Source organism: Lycorma delicatula, chromosome 8, assembly GCF_047948215.1.
Source record: "Lycorma delicatula isolate Av1 chromosome 8, ASM4794821v1, whole genome shotgun sequence".
In the NCBI taxonomy this organism is placed as follows: domain Eukaryota; kingdom Metazoa; phylum Arthropoda; class Insecta; order Hemiptera; family Fulgoridae; genus Lycorma; species Lycorma delicatula.
Genome location: NC_134462.1, coordinates 64,066,298 through 64,088,842, shown reverse-complemented (window position 1 = coordinate 64,088,842; position 22,545 = coordinate 64,066,298). Strand labels below are relative to the sequence as shown.

General features: G+C 27.6%; 1 protein-coding gene across 8 annotated transcripts in view; it reads right to left on the bottom strand.

Annotated features, from left to right (window-relative positions):
* The window catches only part of Ae2 (anion exchange protein Ae2), a 406,977-nt gene that overhangs the window by 15,329 nt on the left and 369,103 nt on the right, over positions 1–22,545 (bottom strand). For all 8 annotated transcript variants that reach the window (XM_075374014.1, XM_075374019.1, XM_075374018.1 and 5 more), the window contains 8 exons: positions 18,221–18,428; positions 17,048–17,257; positions 12,743–12,891; positions 10,005–10,199; positions 7,788–7,993; positions 5,699–5,882; positions 2,465–2,721; positions 1,213–1,427 (listed from right to left, as the gene is read on the bottom strand). In XM_075374014.1, the coding sequence (XP_075230129.1) occupies positions 1,213–1,427; positions 2,465–2,721; positions 5,699–5,882; positions 7,788–7,993; positions 10,005–10,199; positions 12,743–12,891; positions 17,048–17,257; positions 18,221–18,428 (1,624 nt within the window). The remainder of the gene's footprint in view (positions 1–1,212; positions 1,428–2,464; positions 2,722–5,698; positions 5,883–7,787; positions 7,994–10,004; positions 10,200–12,742; positions 12,892–17,047; positions 17,258–18,220; positions 18,429–22,545) is intronic.

The window sequence follows — 22,545 nt, the reverse complement described above, 5'->3', positions numbered from 1 at the left end:
ACGAGTACTGAAGTGAATATATTAAACATAATAACAGAATTAAAAAATCTTTAAATTTAATAAATTTGTTGCACAAATAATGAGATAGCTAAAATATAAGAGTAGAGGTTGCTATTAACTGAAATATAGATTTTACACACTTAGTATTCTTTAACACATTCAGGTTTTTATTTAGTTTCTTGTGGATATTTATTTTCACAGTATAGCAAAAAACTAATCTTGGTTCTCTTTTTATGGCAATTTGTGCATTAAATAAGCCTTGTAAAAATGTTATAAAAACAATTCTTCCATGGTGTATTGCCCATTTGTATAATGCATGCAATTCCTGCTGTTTTCTTAAATGTAAATTTAATGTCAATTAACATAAAAATATCCTCTTTTCAATGAAAAAACCATCACTTAGGCTTTTCTGTCCCTTTTGACTTATTATAAAATTTTGATTAAATAATGATAAAATGTAATAATTTACATAAGATATGTTCTTTCATCCTATTCAAAGTTATTATTTGAATATACTTTATTATTTTGTTATAATAGCATTACGCTAAGAAAAAAAGACCATCTCAAAAAAACCATTCCACCTCTAGCCTAAGTGACCTTTTTTGTATATTAATCTACATAAAAGAAATACTATGTGCCAAATATTTGCCAGCTGGAAATTTTTGTTTCCTTTGTTTTGTTTTATTTTCTTTGATTCAAGTAAATCCTGAAACAGTTCCTTCTGTTACCTTGGGATAGCATATGAATAATTATATGCATAACAGTGCATTATGCACTGATTTTTTATAAGTGCGTAGTGCATTATGCACAGACAAAAATAAAATATTTTTTTTAAAAATTATTTATCTTCATAAGGTAAATGAGGAAAAAAGACAGCAAAATTTTTTTTGTTATCTTTCATAATCAACTGCATTATATTTATTGAATTTCATAATTAGAGCATTTGTTGCTAAAACGAATCAGTAAATGAACCAAAATTTCACTAACACAGGTCCAAAGACTGTATTAAATTTTGCAATAAGTGTTATGAATGTTGCACCAAACAGTGTAAATATTTTTAGTGACAGTGCTGATCCATGTTGTACAATCACAGAAATATATCAAATTATAATCACTCATCAGTGTATTTTCTATTAATGAAAGGAAGAAAAATAAAATAAATACTTGATAAATAATTTTTAAGATTTATAAAAAAAATCATTATAAAATTACCTTTAACATCAATAATATGTGGTTTTTCTCCAGGAGCATGAGTACGAGACATAACAGTTACGGCAGAAACATGAGTAACTGATCGAACAGTGGCAGCACACATGAATGGAGCTCCCAATAAACCACAACCAATGTTAGTAATACATATTAAAACAATATCCAAATGAAAACCAGATCCTTTTTTTAATTTTCTTTCTTTCTTGTCTATTATTAATCTAAAAAATAAAAACATCAAATTTAAACTAAAATAAAAAAAATAATAACTTTAACATTATAAAAAATATAACACTGAATCATTAGATATATGGTAACATATATGATGTCATTAGATGATATGGTGATATTGGGCAAACCTATGACAAGGCTTAGCTGAGATTATACAAGATTAAGTGATAAATTTCAGTAGTACATATGTACTAAATTTAAAAGAAGTTATATATGTATATATATATTTTTTTAAGTTGTTTTATATTTTATTTTAATATTGTTAGCATGAGCAAAAAATACACATGTTAGTAGCTGTACTTCACCTATTTAATGCCAGACCAGTTACTGGAATGAATTTGATTTTTTGACTAATTCTCTTAATACCTTGAATACATAAAAGCAATAGATTAATGAAAATATAGAAAAACATAAAGTAATAAAATTTTATGTGGAAAAGGCTAAGCCCCGTCTGACCTGATATTCCTGTAACAAGTCCAATTGAAAGAACAGCAAAACAATTCAGTGGATATAAAAAGAAGGTGAGATGAATGAGTTAGAACTAATTTCTATTCAAAACCAGTTCAAATTTCTTAAATTTAGGCAGTTTGAATAACTATAAATGTTTATAAATTTTTGAAAGTCTTTGTTACTTGGTGTTTTATCATTATTTTAATATTTAAAATAAATTTAAAAAAATACATAAATGACTACAGAGCACCTTATAAACAGGGAGGGTAGTAAAAAAAAATGTTCTGGTCCAATATAAAACAATACAATGTTTTCAGAATGTGTGAATTTATAAGTGAGTGAGAAAGATAAATTTCTGTTACACTTCAACAGCAACAGAACTTTAGCTGCATAGTAATAAATATACATGTAGCAGGAAAAGTTAAGTATCACTGCAGCCTAGAATAGAATAGGTGGTCAACAGGAATTATTGCTTAATTGTTTATAATTTTGCCAAACAGTTCTCAGGATTTCCAAGCCTTGTCAGTAATCAACAAAGGAACAAGGTTACACATTTTTAGTGTAAAGATATACTTACTCGCATATATGTGTTTCCATAAACAGAAGAATATAAATAAGAAGTGCAGGAACAACAGCAGCAAACATTACCCAAGGCTGTATTGGCTGAAATAATCCCCAAGGAGAAATAACCCATCCTCTTACTGTCGAATCTGATGGTGACAAACCTTCTGGTACTTTTAGTTTTTCAGTATATGTACCAGGCACAATGTAATCCAATCCAACCATAATAACAATTGCTATAGGTACACCAAAATCACCCAGTGCTCTTCTTGCCTAAAAAATAAAATAAATATTAAATTATCTATACAAAAACATATATCTAAAGTTTGAATCTGTAACTATACAAAAGTGAAAGTCCTCAATGACTCATTAATTATGCCAATTCCTGAATAGAAAGAATGCTAGTAGAGTTAATTCAAAGGAGGGGTTAGGAAAAGTTATTTGATTAACAACTCCTGAAGATTTAAACTAAATTGTGGATCAAACATGCTAGAAACCCAAAAAACTGAAAACCTAATAGGTATGATTATGTACTGAGGAAACTGCAGCTACGATGCAATAATTTTTTTCACTCATCCCTAAGAGGATAAAAATGAATACAAAACAACTTTTAACTAACTAGATTTGATCAAATTTAGCAAAGAATAATTATCAGATTTTTTAAAATAGTTCAAGAACTTTCTCATATTCAGCTTTGCTCAATATTTTATAAATTACATACAATATTCTAAAAACAACTTTATTACATACTTCAAACATTTCAAAAAAGTGATAGATATTTACGAAGGCAGCCAGCCAACTCTCACATTGAAGTAGCGTGAGATGTCCTTAAAGGGGAGAGAATGTGAACCTACAGGTCTGCTTTTTATATTAATATTCACTTACTTAATGTATAAGTGAATACTATACTAATACTTACTAATAGTTGATACACCTTTCACAGACAACAGAAGTGCTATATTCATAAATCCTCATGCAGTTCTGTAGACAGTGGTAACCTTGTAGTATCAACATGAAAAAATATCAAAATAAATAAAATGTACTAATGCGTGTTCACTTATACTTTGTACTAATACTTTCCTCTAGATTCAATCATCACAGAAATGATCATATTTTTCTACTTATATGTCATTATTGAAATAATTCTTCCAACTGAATCAAACAGTAATTAGAGTTATATTAAGTTAAAAAATTCATTAATTTGCATTTATACAAATTAATAGTTTAATTAAAATTTGGCAAAATATTATTAATATAACCAACTTTAAAACAACCTGGAATTAATAATAGATTTGACAAAGCTATATTTGTAAAATTTTTGGTTAAGACTTCTTACTAATTTTGATTCAATAGTCATGAAAAATAATAGGGTGAATACTGAAAATTATATAATTTAATGAAAACACCAATATAAGTTAAATAAGGGCTGAATATCTGTCCTGTTAAATAAAGAAACAAAAGGAAGTTTTATATTCTAAAAAAATTACCCAAAAGGCTACCTTTTAACTATTGTAAGCAATCAAGTCTCTTTTTAAGGTTGTAAGCTGTCCTAGTATTACTCAATAAAAAATTTATTCACAGAGAATCATAAAATTATATTAAAAAGGAAAAAATAATTTACTAGTCAAACATAAAATCAAGAGTGTATACCAAAATTATTATATTAGAACTCTATTATATTAGAAGTATTTTAAATCAAAAGTTATTCCATTATGATCAAGGAGCAAATTTAAGATAAGCTCAATTGCATATGACTTGTTTTGGAATGGTTTTTCAAAAAATTACAATAAGTGAAATTATGATCAGATTTCCCCTTTTCAATATAATACAGTAAACCATATTATTTTAATAAAATATGAAATAATGTACAACATGTTTCAAAATGAATATCGGGGTTTTAAAGCTATGTAATATTTCTCAACTTTCACATATACTGATTAATTATTTATACATGAAATAAAAGAGCAACTCAAACAGTTTTAGTTGTGTGAAAGCTCATAAATAGTTTCCTGTACTTACTGCTTGAACAGTTTGCTTACTTAAAGCAAAGATAGCAATCCCCCAACAGAAAGCGTTTTGTGTTTTGCTGTTTGCTAAGTGTGAATCTGTAATTACATTCAACATGCATTCTGTTCTGGTCCCCCAAGTGACAATAACGTTAGTGGATGGCATAAATAATTTGAAGCTAGTGGCTGTATTTGTAAAGGGAAGAGTACAGGACAATTTGTAAAGGGAAGAGTACAGGACAACTGAGTGTGTCCAAAGACAATGTTGAACATTCGTTCAACATTGTCTTTCCATGCCAGTGAGGAGATGCACCACATCTCCTCACTGGCATAACGCTGAATGTGATTGATTGAATGAAATTCTTCCCAACCACTGGACCAGATGACATGATGTTTACCATGGCCTCCCCATGTTCACCCGATCTGACCCTGTGTGGTTTTTTCTTTGTGGGTTTATAAAGGATCAAATGTACGTGTCATTATTACCAGCTGACCTACCTGACTTGAGATACAGGTTTGAAGCAGCTGTTGCATCAATTACTCCAGACTTGCTGATTAAAATATGGAATGAACTCTCCTATTAGCTGGATGTGAGCCATGTGATGAATGGTGCTCACATTGGACGCTTATAGGAAAAACTGTTTGAGTTGCTCTTTCATTTCATGTATAATTTATCAATGTAAGTAAAATTTAATAAATATTACATAACTTTAAAACTCTGATATTCATTTTGAAACTCATGCTATTATAAATATCAAACCTTAATGATAATATACTACACTAAAAAAAATTAATTATATTAAAAAAAAAAATAATAATAATAATAATAATACTTTTTTTAAATAAAATTTCAAAATGACTTCTAAAATTTTCTGAGCTATAAAACCATTTTCTTAAAAATAAACAAGACTTACTTCAAAAATAAATTTACTAGGGATTACATTACCTTTTATAATCTTCAGAGAGGTTGTAGCTCATGAGTTGCAAAGCTCTTCACTGAGCCACGAACTCAATGAAACATTACCACAAAAAATTTAAACAGAAACAATTAATTCAAATTTAAGTTTAGGCAAGCAAAAATCCTTTTACATATCTACTTTTGTAGAAAGAGAAAGACATATAGCTTATCTAATAGCTCAACAAATAAGGCTATTGAATTAAACTGACGTTTAATTATTACTATTAGAGTACTAATAATTTATTGAAAAGTAAATAAATAAGTAAAAAAATAATAATTTACTGACACTTCTTCCCAAAAATTTGCTGTTACGGAAATGCCTCAAATAATAAGCAATAAAAAATGTTCCAAGTGCTAATATTGTACAGAAGAGAGCTGTATTAGGTTGATTTCGAACATCTTCAGGATAATGAAACGGTGATGTTAATGTTGAATTTGCATTAAATGCTGGAAATGATTCATTCTGAAAACTGAAGAAAAAATGATTAAGAAGACTATAACAGTGAGTGATATGAATAATGATTAATACTATAAGTTTTGATATGAATTGATATTGTTAATGTTATAAGTTTTCAGTACAATGTTAACATATTATGAGCAAAGGAAAATTACAAAAGCCATCAGAGCAAGTCTTTCTAGTGAGCATGGGTTTGTTAGTTAACAACATAGGTTGCCGCATGGAAGTATCATTGGTTCCTATTTCTTGTTAATATTTATAAAGGTTTTTCCTAAAAAAAAAAAATAGACTATTCATTGTTTACCTTCTTTTCAAATAATAATACTGTATCTATATCTGAAGTTAATTACTTAAGAGGATTAGGAAATTCTACATTAACAGTAAGAAAAATTATTCATTAGATGGATACTAACTAAATTAAAATATGGATAAAACAGTTGCAATGTTCTCAAATACGAGGTCTGCCCAGAAACTAACCAAACTTTATTTTTTTAATCTTTATTATTAATTTTACAGATTATTGGTCCTTGTCCCCTTCAAAATACTCCCTTCCCTTATTCACACACTTTTCCCCCAGTCGTGTTTCCATTTCACAAAGCAGTCCTGGATAGCTTCATTTGAAATGGCCTTTAAGATCCATGATGAATTTGCTTTAATGTCATCAATAGTCTCAAAAACAATGTTGCACTCAAATAACAATATCACGAAAACTAAACAAGATGTCAACAATCCAAGAACATGTTGTTACAGAGGAGGTTATGCAGAACACAATGCTTCCAACCACATGCCACTAAATATCTTTGTTGGCGCATAATTAAAAATATTCGGTTGTTTTCTGAATAGACCTCACACATTTATCATGGTTAACTTGTGGATTGTACTTTCTTTAATGATTAGAAGTAGTAGTAGTATTTACACTGATTATAGTGTAAAATATTTTGAGTGTTTAATTAAATGAAATTTTTTTTAGGGGGCGACTACACTGATTTTGTTACAAACAGGATCAAGTTATATTTTGATTTATTTAAATGCATCTTGATCAATTTATAATCTTGCCAACATCACTAATATTTGACTACTTCTTCAACTACTTCAAAAAGTACAATTTCAGAGATAAATAAAATTTATAAAAGTTGAATTATAACTATCCCACTATACATTTATGAATGAAAAACACATGTATACAAGTAGTATAAAACTGTTAGTACAGTTTTAAATACAATTTCATTACGTGCATACATGTAAACTAAAAATTTTTAGACTTAATATTGTTTCTAAATACCTTTAGAAACAGCCAATCATAATTAGAACAGAAAAACTATTTTTCAAAGTCTTTTGTGGACTTAACATTTTTTTTTTATTTTTTATAACAGAAATAAAATATGAAACATTTATATTACACATAAACATAAGATTCAAAATAATAATTTTAATGATCTTTGAATTCGAACTAGTCTCATCACTCAAAAACAAATGCATTGTTGATAAATGTTGTTTTCATTCTACCAGTATGTATGCTTATTTATTTTCTAATCTTTATGATCTGATCTCTGTGAGCATAACTCCAAGCTGGCTGACCAAAATTACATATTTGAATCTATTTAAATATATAATTTCAGAGATCGTAAAACATTTAGTGAAGAATTTTATTTGAATTTACAATCAAATAAAATTTAATAATTTAAAATTTCATTTATTCAAATTTTTTTACTGTTCCTTCAAATTTTAGAATAGTAAAATTTCTGTTTACTCATAAATAAATGCATATTATATTTACAGAATGAAGTAACCAGAAGATTCTTGGAAACCTATTGTCAATTAAATAATTCATTTTCTATGAAAATGTCTTTGAATATTAAACCATTTCTATTCAATAAAGTTTAATAAAACTATAATTTGGTATTAAAAATGTACTCACTCTAATGAAGATGAATTATAAAAGCTGCCGATGTTACCAATTGATAACGTACCAGATTCCAGTGAGTCAATTTTTGAAGCATTACCAATAGGGGTAATGCCATTAAGTTCAATTTTGTTATTAACATACACAGATGGCCAAAAATTAGTTTCATTATTCTTAGAACAATATTCTTTCAGAGACAGTAAAGGATGTTTTTTAAACAACTAAAAAAAAAACAAAAGAAAAGATATTACTTATTGTGAGATTATAAATTACTATACATTTAGAATTTGATAGATCACATTGTGTTTTTACAGAAAAAGGTACAACTAATTTTGAACGTTTTACGAAGCATCAGTATTTTTCTTTGAGGCAAACCTAAACAATTACTACACTTACACACAATAATTTTTTTTAAATATCCATTCTTGATTATTTTTCCTTCACACCTTTTGATAAAGCAATCTTTTCTAAGATTTTGAGTTGCTTTCTATATACAATGAGTGTCACTGAATGAAATCTACAAAATAAAGTTTGGCTTATTAAACATTTTAATAAGTTTGATTTGCATAAAGCAAAGTTTGAACTTTATTTCATTTGTAGAGCTGGAAGCCAAACAGTATCTCTATATTTTTCTGTTATAATTTATGGAAACTTTAATCTTTCATGCAAATGTCCCTCCAGTTTAGCTAACATTATAATTATATACATTTTTCTTTGAAGTATGAACACGTAAAAAAAAACCCACATGAATACAAGTTTGAGGAAAAAGGCAACCATAAATTTTTTTTACTGTGTATTCCCTGTCTACATATCTTGAATATTTGAAAACATGTGATGACAACAAATACAGTAAGCAGACCATTCTAATAGAAAAAGCATTGTTGATGAGAATTTTTCTTATCCTGTAAAGAATCTTTGTCCTTTTTTAATGAAAAATTCACTATTTTAGATTTAATTTCAAACCTTTATTTGTCTGTTCAGGTTTCAAACACAGCTGACGTTTATTGACATTATCAGGAAGAATCATATTAACAATCATGTTAGCTTATTAATAAAATAAGTAGTAAAATTAATTTAGAACTTATAGTGTATTTTTTACAATAAAAAAGTTGCAGCAAATACACTGATCACAATAAATAATCTATCAAAATTTTATAATTTTTCAAAATTTCTTGAAATACGAAAATTAAACTCTAGAGTATAAATTTAATTTTTTGAGTACTAATATTAAATTTTCCAGGTGTAAAAGATTCTTACACAAAGTGTCTATGTACTGTTTATTAAATGTTTACAGTTTTGATAAACAGAATACAAAGTTCTAAATGTAAATCTGATGTCCAATTTTATGGACATGAGGAAAATAAAAGAGAATAAAATGTTAAAATGTTTTTGGCCAGTTTCTTTTAGTTGTATTAAAAACTTTAATATCATACGACATGTTATGAAGTAGTCTTAGCCAAGACAAGGTTGATACTACCATTTAATTTTTATGAATAATTTCAGAAATAATGGTTTTATAAAATCATGAATATTTCGTTGAACAGAAATAAATTTATAAAGATAACAAAAAAAAACTCATTGAAATTTAAAAATAAATTACAGACAGAATTTAAAAATAGGATTGTAAACTATGCTGCTGTTTTCTAAACATACCACACTATAAATACAAAACTAACCTATGAACTTACAAATCTTAGTAAAACAGAAAACTTCTTTTAAAAATAAAGCCTTTTCACAGGATTAAGTTTTTTGAAATCCACAAAAATGCCAAATTTAAAATACTTGAATTATCCCACAAAACACTATATTTTATTATACAGTGCCTTACTATATTGGATGATCAATTTTTGTATGCTGCAATAACAATAAATAATCTTCAGATTCTTTACAATAATTAAATACTACATAATAATTGCTTTGAGAATGTTCCTAGACTTTCAGTTTTTTATGTACATGACTGTTAAATATTTTCTGTTTAAATTTACAAAAGGTTTTCCTAAAAGACATTTGATTAACAAACAATATAACAGTAACTAATGTAAATACATAAGAAATTCAACTGAAATCCAAAAAGTGAATGATTAAAATTCTGATAAATCCATATCCCTACAACTACTATTTTATAATGATAGAAATTATCATTTTATTGACAAAAACTATAGATACAATAACAAACTGAAACAAAATAACAAGTTATATAATAAAAAGAAAGAAAGAAATTTAAATACTTACATCATACAACTTAAGTACACTTTCAACAATGTATAACAGTGATATAAGTGATGCAAATATATCTTCAGAGAAGCGAGTAAACATTTTTATAAATACACTGCCTTCGAAAAAACTAATTAACAAAGCGATAACCCCTAACCATATACCTATATAAACTCTCATCGTCAAATACTCTATACCATTCTCCTGGCAAAACTGTAATGAAAAACAAATGATATTAATAAATAGTAAGTAAAAGCTTCTTACAATATAGAATGAAAATTTGTAATAATTTTCACTCTCCACCGGAAATCTCTTTCAGAAATAATTTTTTCCGGTTAATTTATGAACAAAAAAAGTAAATAATAAAACTTTTATTTTCCATTCCAAATAATTAAACATAGTTTCCACCCATTACAATACACATACACTCTTGTCAATGCTGCATAATTATTGAAATCAAAAAATTAATGTTCTCTTTCTGAAATTATTTCTTCACTGCAGATTACATCACTTCATCAGCTGAATTGCTGGCGTGTCTTTAGTTTTGAGAACAAGTAGAAATCAGTAGGCATAATATCTGGAAAAATGATGGAAGCATTAAACTATTCGGGCTTGAATTGCATATTTAGTTGTTGTACTTGTATGAGGCATGACAATGTCACGTTGAAAAAACATTTTTTTTTATCCTCAGCCCTTTTTAATTTTCTTTTCAACTGTAAGCGTTTAAATGCAACACTCAAATTTTATTGTCATCCCCTTTTCAAGAAAATCTGCAGGAATACTAAAATACAGTCAATATGACCTTCACAACTGAGACTTGAATTTTCATCTGAGGTATTCCTTATTATGGTATTTCATGAAATACTTTTTGTTCTCATGGTTGTAATGGTAAACCCAAATTTTATCATCTGTCTTCATTATGAACTCCCTATCTTCTTTTAAAAAAATGGTGCAGGAATTCTCAAGAAATGAAAACTCTTTCAGTTTTAACTTCATTAGATAGTGCCCATCTGTCATATACCTTGTGGAATTCAAGAACTTCAATAATGTATTCCACTCTGTCTGGAGAAATCCTTAATGTAACAGCAGTCTCTTCTGGCTTGATGTGATGATTTTCAACACACCTAGTCAATTAGTCACAGGCTTTCCTCTTTGTAACTTATTTCTGCTTGTATCACTTCATCATCTAAATTGCCTAATCTGGCTTCTATCTGTAATCACATCATACACTGACAAATAGCTTTCATTTGTGTATGAATTTTAATTTTAAGAGCTTTTTCCAATACTAAGAATAACAGTGCACTATTTAAACTGCAAAGTATCTGGAAACCCTCAGCTGCATATACAGAGTCAAACATGATGAAGGAAGATACATTTTGACTGTACAGAACCAGCTTCATCAATATCCGTCAGCTATAACTAAATATATTTTAGCTGAAGAAAAACTTTTCAGTCTTCCCTATCATGACTATAAACACCTTATGTTACATATAATATTCCTTTCAAGTAGTTAGGTTAAATATTCATATAGTGCCAAATGTTCAAATCTATAAAAATCCAGTTAATTCAGTTTTAACCCATAATTTAAAAAAAAGAATTCATTTGAAAAAAAGGATGTTTAGAAAGAAACAATATGTTTTCATTTGAAAACTACTGTTTACCAATCAGTAGATTTAGAAAGGGTTAAAAGAGTGAAATACTAATGCACCTTCACGCCAAATTATGTTTTGGGAAAATTTTTTAATTAAAAACTTTGTAAGAGGGAAAATGTTTTATAAATATTTTTCTGAAAAATGTTTTGAAATATTTTCATGCTATTGGGGAGAGAATATTAAGAATAATATTTTTTATATCTGAAATTGGATTCTATATTTCAAATTACATTATAGTAAGCTGAAGTAAAAGAACATTGAAATTAAGGAAAAATTTCTGAGAAATTATATATTGTTCTTTATATAAATATTTGTGATAAACATCAAGAAAAAAAAAATCAAAAAATCTAAATAATCAGAAAGCCTATTCAGTGATAAAATTCCTCTATTTTCAGGCTGAGGAATATAAATAAACAATATCTGAATGATGGAATTGACAAGGAAAAATGAGAAGAGTTGAAGTACAAAAGCTCAAGACAGAGAGAAATGGCATAAAACAGCTTAGATGGGATCTAAGATGTAAAGAATGTAAGAAAACTGGTGGATACCAGTTTTCTTACATTTTGTCACAGGAGATTATTTTTTGGCATATACTTTACGAATTATATAATAAGTGTGAACATGCACATGTGCAGCATGCATAATTATGAAACTCAAAGTTAATCTTCATTACCAGATTTTCCATATAATTCATGTATTTAATCACTAATAATTTGATTATAAATCTTTTCAAAAATCAGTCAGGCAGTCATACACTCTAATTTACCATTGTTCTAGATTTTTACTTTTTGATGTTAGTTGATTAATTAAATTGTAAAAAAAAATGGTTTTACTCTCACGGTTACATCCTTTATTTTTTCAATAAAATTAGTTTATCAGCAAATTTACCAATATCTTTTTACATCCTTGGATCACTAAGTTATCATGTTAATTAGAACTCGGTAACTAAATAGGTCTATGTAGTGATAATGATTCAGGATGAAAAAAAATTGTACATAAACATAAAAAACAAAAACATATGATGATAAATTGTAATAAAATACAAAAAAATTAAGTAAAATAGTAATAATGATAATATCTACTTAGAAACTTGTGATGTCATACTTGAAACAACGACTCATCAAACAACAACAAAGGCCCAGTAGTTCCAACAATAACTAAAGGTTGACCAGCCAACAAACCAAATACAACACCAGCACCAGACGTAGCTACCAATGTTTCTGATATACCGATTAAATTATGAGTTTTATCAGCTGAAATAAAAAATCAAATGCAAATCACAATTAAATATTAAAATATTTATTTAAGAAAAAAAATTTATGTTTTGTTTAAAAGATATTTTAAAAATATGTTTTAGTAAAAGAAATTATGTCACTTATGAATATTACATAGACAAACTAAAGACAATATGAATGTTTTTGTGCAATGATACAATTCTAAGAGCTAGTAAGAACAAATTAATTATACTATGTTGCTGTTACATTTTACGAAGCAAAAAGAAACAACGCTTAAATATTTATTAGAAAATATGCTCACTAACAGTAAAACAACAAAAATAAATATTAAAAAAGAGATTTTTGTGGCAATTTTCATGATAAAATATATGAAATATGTTGCAAAATGGAAATATCTATCATTATGTTAAATTGGTGAAAAATTTTACAGAGATTTATAAAATATTACAATAAAGTTTTATATATATAGTATATATACTTTATTGAAATTAATCTTTTTAAGATTGATATTATCCTGTATAATGCTAAATCATATTTAAAGTCTATTAAATAAACCATCCAGTACAAGTATTGAGATAAGAGATGTCTTACCTTAATTTTTCACCAAAGTACTTTCACAGGATCCCATATCCACACTCAGGTTTGAAATAATTCCATTATTGCATAATAAAATACTAAAATAATGAATATTGTGTACTAAATTACACAAGTGCTGCTATCTGTTACAGTTTTTATAAGGCCATCTCTATCAAACATTGTTGATGGTTTATCAAATTGAAATTTTTTTGTATTTAAATACATAATATTTTTCTAATATATTTAATTTTATGTTATAGTTTTTATTTTCATTTAAGCTATTTAATTTATACTAATTCGTAACCATTTTTTATATTAAAGGTATTAGGTAAATTCATTTTATTCCTAAGAATTTTATCTATTATTATGGATTAATATAACAGGGGCAGATTTAAAATTGATTAAAGGTTGGTTTGGGATGTTTAATGTATGAATTTTTGGTAGTCCAGTTAATTTAGGTGCAATCTACTCAAAATGATATAATTTAGAATGGTGTTTTAAGTTATTATAATTAAAAATTGATCTAAATTTTTTTAATTAAACCTTTTGTTACTTTTAGAAATTTGTTAGTTGGGGTTCATTAATTTCCTCAAATTTATTATCAATAATGTATTATTTCATTAAGTTATAATAATTTTCAACTGTATGATAACCGGTGTATTTGTTTTACCTGATTTTATTACTAAAAAAGGTTTTGTATTTAATTTTTTGGATATTGTAGCTGATAATATTATGTAATTATTTCTTATCTGTAGGATTCATTCCGTTAGAAATTATTTCAGAATCTAAAACGTTCTTAATAATATTAATTTTATTATTATCCATTGTTGAATTTAAATGCGTTAGTGATGATTCATTTTTCATTATCATTAAAATTGACATTGGTTAAGATCAAAAATTTATTACTTATGATATTATCTGAATTTTCTTGAGAATATACAAAATTAGGTTTAAATTTATTTAAATTATTATTATTAATATATTGTTTTCGATCAAAAAATTCTGTATCATACTTACTTGTATTTTTATTTTTAATTTTGATTGAATGATATATTTTGGTTTCATGAGTCTTTTTTAGGTTATATTTATGTTTTTCTATATTAAATTTTTTATATAGGTCCTAAGCTTTTTTGTACAGCGCTATCATCTTATTGCACACATCATTTAATGAGATGGGCATACTGGATAATGATTTTTAGTGGGCCCAATTTTTTTTCATAACCCTTGAGAGTTCGCAACACCAGATATAATTATGCAATTTGTAACTCTTCACCAGCCTGATGAACACTATTGTTACCTGCAATAAGGCGGATCAATGCGCCATTCATTCACACAGCTTAACATTTTTGAAAGAAATGTTTGGAGATTGTTTGATTTCAAAAGGTCTGTAGCCCCTCATTCCCCTGACTTACTGTCACCAGACTTATTTCTCTGGAGTTTTTTGAAAGCATGTGTATAACAAGCAAACCATGTACTCTACAAGACCTGAAACGAGCCATTACTGCAGAGGTGAATTCCATTAGCCCTGATGCTCTACGAAGAATGTAAAAAAATATGGTGTGAAGGACCTGCCTTCAAGAAAATTGTGGACATTTCCAACACTTGCTGTAAGACATTACCAGTAGTGGGTAACTTCATTCCAAGAATCAAATCAAATATGAGTATTTCTGTATTATAAACCAAAATGGAATTATAATGTATATATAATATTATGATGTAAATGATAAAATGATCACACTGAAATTTTAAATGTAATATACAATTCAATATTTATACAATTTCTCTTGTAATATCCTTGTTTATTAATCTCTTGTTTTACTTGGAAATGTTTGACAAATTCATAAAAACATTTGTTTTTATCATGGCTTTATTGTACTGGAAATTACTCATTTTTATGATTGTGTATTTAATTATAAAGTTTAATATGCAATGTATAAGAATAAAAACATGAACTTTTAAACAGATTAATTTCAGTAAAATAATAAATATATAGCTATCAGGTCTGTTCCATTCCTAGTTTGACCCAGCTAGTGCTGCTCTCTAGTTTCTATTAGCACTGGCCTGCGAGCCAGTTCATACATTCATTTGAGTTAAGAATTCCATCTGGCGCGGTCACGTATTTCGTGGTCTTATGTGATTTGTGTTATTTAGTATTTTTACGAATTAAATTCAATTACCTAGAAGAACATTGTCTCATTCTTTCATCAACAATTAATACAGTCATCCATCCTAGCTCTAAAGATTTAACAGGGCCATCTACTTTACTTTTGACAAGAAATAAAATTTCAACACCTTCTTGGGTACGATAAGCATTTACAACAATGAAGTAAACTTCATTTTTTGCAGCAATGGTAAGAGACCATCAATGGTCAGTATGATTAGGTAACAATATTCTTATTTATTTACTCATTAAATTGGAAATTTAGTTATGTTTAATTTCGTTTTATTTAATTTTATTATTTGAACTTACTAAAATTTAATAACTTTCAAAATATAAACTTTATCCTGCCACCATTCTGGGTACAGTCATCATACCACGTTTTTATTCCCATCACTTTTCTTATCTTACAGAAACCTTTAAAAATGATAATCACACACAGGATATTATCATTTAAAATATATGACTTACATCCTCTGGGACACAACCAAGAAGAGATTGAAATTCTATTTCTTGCCGAAAGGTAAAGTAGTTGACCTATACCTTATCCTGAAAGTTACAGTAGTCTATCTGGAACGGTTTTAAAGTTGTTGAGGGATTTCCGTACTTGTGACTCGCTCACAGAGCACTTCAAAAGTATTGAGTGTATATATATATATAAATAAGAGAAGGAATGTATCAACCACACATAGTAGTATACAAGTGCTTATTGAGTGGTATTTCATTTTATTTTAGGTAGAATAATTAACAAAGGTAATGAAAACTTTTTATAGGCATCAACATCAATTGATGAAAATCATTTTGAAAGAGCATAATGTAGTCAGGAAATAGTCATTGATTAACTGTTCATGAAGAGTAAAACTAAGAATTTGTAAAAGTTTGTCACTTTATTTTGACCGGAAGAAAAACTTCTAAGAAGTGTTTTAACAGTGCCAGAAATATGCTGGCAAGAGAAAAGTAACAGTGCAATGCAGTATTCTATAAGTGATAAACTGTAATAATATGTTACCAAATAATTTGTAGGTAAGGTTCTTTATGAATATCCCTTATAGAAATTTAGGATTTCCAACTGCTAAAACTAACAATACTAAATGCATGAATCTGACCAAGCATTTTACTTATAATAGAACTATTAATTATATTGTTGTGTAAAAAAATTAAAAATGCTGACTTAAAATTAAAAATCTCATATCAATTGTAGATATGATTTCCCTTGAGAAATTAAGAATAACGTATGAACACAATGTTTCACAATAGAAAGACGTACATTAATTTGTTGCTTTTTACTATGTTTTCCAGTTTTTTCATATTAAAACTTAGCTATAACTGCACATTTCTGCTTCAACTGTCATTTATGAATTAAGCGTTAAAATAAAATATTGTAACATGATGTCATCTTGTCAACATGATACATAAAAAATAAATAATTTTAATAATTACCCATAAGACCACCAAATGTTATAGCACCAGATAAAGCAGCAAAATACATAAATATTGCAGCAGCAAGACATTGACAATTAAGACCATCAATTATATCAGTATAATAATGAGGAAATCTGCGTTTAATATCATTTAATAGACCCCCAAATGGTCTTCTAGTTCTTCTTAGTGGATTATCAATAGGTTTCTTTCCACCATCAGGAAGAAGAGCTAAAAAGGAAAAACAACAATGTACACAAAAAACTTACTTTTAATTCAGCAATGTATACAAATAAACAATAACAATGTATACACTAAATAAATAATTTTTTTTTTTTGCACACAACAAAGTGACATTATCAGTGCCCGGACACAATGTTACTATAAGAAACAATTACCAAAAAACACCACTTTTACAACAACACCAAACTTAAAAATTAAATACCAGTCTATAAAAGAATAAAATAAATAAAAAATGCGCAATATCAAAATGGAAAATAGTTCTTATGTAGTACAGCACACATATAAAGTGCCTATGCCATATGATTGATAAATGAAATAAAACCACAATCACATACAATGTTGAAAATCTAACCTAAAACAACAAAATTCTGGTATACACCTAATGGCATCAAATAAAAAAACAACTACACTGATTGTTTATTAAAACACTCAAAACCTATTATGTGTCGTCACATCAAATGATTAGACCAGCTACTTTAACATCTGACCTAATTATTTTTTTTGTCAATGGGCTATGTATTTAGAGATCACATTAAAATGCTTACATAAATTGTTGTTAAAGCAGCATTGATTGTATGTATTAGCTAATAAAATACAACTTAACAGTAGTTTTTTTGCAATGAAAAAAAGAAAAAGTCATTAGGAAGTATAATTACACGCAGGAACCAAAATAAATGAAACATTACTGAAAAAGACAATAATATAACAACACTCTTTCAGCATTTATTGATACTATAAAATGATTTACGTATTGTCTGATTTATTATTATAGGTACACATTTTAAATCACCTTAAGAATTCTTTTTTCTTTGTTGGACATAAAAAAATTGCTGAAAACAATTGTTACTTTTATACAGAAATAAATTGCTGAAAAGAGTTACAACCCTAATTAAAGAGTAAACATACTTTGCACTTACATACAAAAGCTTGCATGCTTACAAAAAACAATACCTTTTTTCTCAATTCCAGCTGCTATGCTTCTGCCACGACTTTGCCGCCTTTTAATAGCTTCATTTTTCTCTTTCAATTCACTAAATTGTAATAAAGCTTGGTTTTCCCAATCACCTGGAGGTAATACAATACTATAATCCAAAAATTCATTTATAGCAGACAATAATTCCTTACGATCATTAGCTCTATAAGCAACTTTATGAAATTCCTGAAAAAAAACCGATCATATAATTAGAAAATGAAAAAAAACAATAGAATTCATATGATGTATTCCTGTGCAACATATAATAATACATGTCAGTGACAAAATTTAATTTTCTTTTTATTTAATAGTATGAGATTTTAAATGCCTAATATTAACGAATTAAATTAATTTTATTGGGCATGTAATGTTACAGTTTTACAAGTACATGAATGTATATATCATCCTCATCCATCCTCTAAAGTAATACCTTATGGTGGTTCCAGAGACTAAACAGAGAAAGAAAACAGAAAGCAGTACATGCATATTCTACATAAAAAAGAAAGCACATCTGAATGCTAAAAATATATAATGAATTCCTCGTAAACTAGAAATACATTTGTTTTCAGTCATGTAGCAGCTATCAGTACCAAACAAAATTTCAAAACAAGAAATGCAATTTAAAAAAAAATTATGTAAAATAATGATTTAAAGATAAAACAGAAGAATTTAAAAAAGAAATGTTACATCTTCTGGAACTGCCAACATATGTTATACATTGTTGATGATCATACGCTCTCTTGTCCAGAAGATAATCAGAGATATTCAGTGTTTCCAGTATTTCTACATCATTATTTACATAGTACTTACATTTTAATCTTTTAGAAGTTCTAATATCAGTTTAGTTCCCTTAACAAACACTTGAAGAAGCTAATGTATAATTTTCGGATATTTAATTTTTTTTAATGCTTCCTCATTGTTATGTTTGTTTATTATTATGGAGCATGAGATTAGTCTAATAATTGTTTTATAGATTTTTCTAAGAATTTATTCAGTTACATACAGTTCTGTGATTATAAAATATCTAAAGATATTATTACAATTTAAATAATAGCAGTCCGATTTTGAAATATTTTATGATCTATTCACTGCCAACAAGGAAATAAATTGGATAGAAACTCTTTATACCAACCAAGAAATGGAAAAGATTTATCTTTTCAAAATACATTTTTTCATTTTAGTGATGTTCTTAGCTTACTAATATTAAAAAATAACATTTTAAACAATTATATTAGTTTCAGCAACCATTTTTTAAAAAAGTTTAATTAATGAAAGAGTGTTAGCTTTAGAGAATTTTTAACAAGTTGTTCTCTGTAGTTATGGTTGGCGAATGAAAATATTTATGGATCAAGTAAAGTTTTATTTTCTACTAAAGTTTTCAATTACAGTCTGTAACTAAGTTTTTCATTACAAATCTGAGTAAGAAAAGTAATACTATATTTTAAAGATCATACCATTTAACCTTATAATACATTGAATTTGGCATCCTTTTTTACTGTATTTAGTATGGAACAGAACCATTGCTGTTCATAGCATATATTTAAAACAAGAGAAAAAAAATTCCTTATTTTTTTCCACATGATTTGATGTCTTACATGAAATGAATTAAAGCAATTGCTGTCATAACAGCAGTTATACTGCACTGAAATTTGAACTGCTGGTCTGCAGGTCCATTGTACTGAATGTATTACAAAAAAATGCACGATTTGTAGAATTATAAGAAATAGATGTATAATTTTAAGTTACAAAATTTTAAGCATTCAGAGAATGTGAAGTACTGAAATATATTATATACTTGTAATTGATTAACATGTATAAAAATGCTTCAGGTAAGAGGGACAACGATTTTGAAGTATAAATATTTGATGATACAGTATATTTAAAACACAAAGAAAGAAACTGTTCGAGTGTTAAAAGAAAATAAAAACTACCTGAAGTAGTACAAGGAAGTAAAACAGAATAGAATGTACATAGAATATATAAATAAAGTTTGAATAAACTTAACAAATTATAAATACAAAAAGGTATTAACAAAATTATAATAGAAAAAAAATGAGGAGAAAAATATATCAAAGAAAAAAATATAATTATATAAAGTGAAATGTAACAAATGTAAATGTAAATGTAAGTAAATGTGAAGTTTTATAACATAAAAAACCAGCAAGATTGTAATAAAATTCTCCTTGTGATATATGGTTAATAAAATGAAATCTTATTTGTATAACTAGCTGCAGGGTTGTACCTATGATACGCCTCTGCAGCTAGGCCCTCCAGGCAGGTTGCCCTGGCGGGTGGCATCTCAGAATGGGATTATTAGGTGTCCAAAATTGATTACCTTTTGTGTAAAAATTTTTTTTTTGAGTGATGAAAATTGATATAGCGAAAGTTAAATTAGAAATTTAAGTCTAGAAATTGATACTAATGAATCAGGATTTTCCGCTAGTGATCGGTACATTCTAGTGCCTACTTTCTGGTTATAGTTCATTATTTTATGAAGAAAAACTATCACATAAATAAATATAAGATATGTAAAAAAAAACTTTTTACACCACACTTAAATTAAATGCACTAAAAGGTAAAATAATTGTAAAATAATTTTAGTACGGTATCTCAGAATGGATTTGACAACAAGCTTTGATAGTGATATGTAAGATTATGTGTAAGTTATAGCTTCAAATTAAAAATTTGATGTTTTTGCCAGTTTTTTCTTATGCATGATTGTACTCCATTCTTTAGGCAATTCATCACGCATAAGAAAAATTGGAAAAACATCAATTTTTAATTTCAAGCTATGATTTTCACATAATCTTACCTATCACCATCAAAGCTCGTCAAATCCATTCTGAGAGACTGTCCTAAAATTTATTTATTACATTTTTGTGCATTTATTTATGAGTGGTGTTTTAAAATTTTTTTTACATATTTTATATTTTCTTCTTTTTAGTCTTCCTTGATAAGTTTACTTTACAGCTGTGCTAGTGCACAGATTTGAGCGTATTTAGTGAAAGATCGGATCGGTACTTTTACAGTGGGTGAGTGCAATCAAAACAGAGGGCTAAACAATTTAATTTCCCGACAACCAAGATCCAGTCGATCTAGAGTGTACCTGATGCATTAAACAGTTAGCACTTGATGTGCTGATACATACACCATTTGAATCATCAAAATCGGACGAGCAATTGCTGAGATATTACGGTAGCACCCTGTTGCATCCCCCCCCAACTTCCAAACGGCGCCCAGGGGGCACTTGAAAATATTACTATCTGACGGGTACAACAGGAGCAGATAGAATATTGGCAAGCAGGGTTGAAACAGTCTGTCAGAGCACTAGGAGCGACTGTTTTCAAGATATTTACAATTTTCATCTGAAAATTCAGATCTGGTTAATAAGTACTAAATTTTCTCAAAACTTTGATATATATGGTATATTGATATATAATATAACAAATATACACTTGACCACCACGATACATGTACTAACGAATCGAGATTTTCTGTAACACACTATGTGTGGGTCCGAGATCAATTTTTAAAGAAATTTTATAAATAATAAAAATGTATAATATATAAATCACATCAATTTTGTTTATGTTAATTATTGAATTTACAGAAAAAATGAGTGATAAAAAGAAAATGAAATCTTTATATTTTACAATGTAATAATTTTACAGTAAACATTATAGAAGCAAAATTAGAATGGGATAAGGTTGCTGAACAACAGAAACTGGTGGATGAGAAGGTAGCTTATGTAGAACATAAATAAAAAACTTACAAGGAATTGAAAATACTGGCTCATAGCAGAAAAAATGGTGAATTACAGGGTACCAAACATCCAAAAGGTTAAAAAATGAATAAACAAAATATAATTCACTAGCCAGTCCTGTCTAGTCCTGGAACCCCACTGTGTTCATTGTCCTCATGGTTGTGAAAATAATTTTATTAAATTATAGCCTGAAAACCTCTCTTTCCTCCAATGTTTCTCTCGTTCTTGATGTAGAAGCTCCTGCTGTAGCTGAATATAACCCTTTTGGTTCCCCTTTCCATTACCCTCTTATACCTTATATCTCAGGAAGGGATCAAGATAGACAGCTGAAGTCATTTTTGTTATAAAACACCGTAGTCTATTATTTTTACATTGAAAAATAAAAGTCATTGTCCAAGAGGAAAAATTCACAACTTCACTCCCACGGGGGCTAAGGGTCTCGATTTATGACTTAAAATCTTCCCTAGGATAACATGAATGTATCCTGAAAATCTGAAAGCAATCGATTAGTTGGTTCTTGCATGATGCTGTTGCAAACGG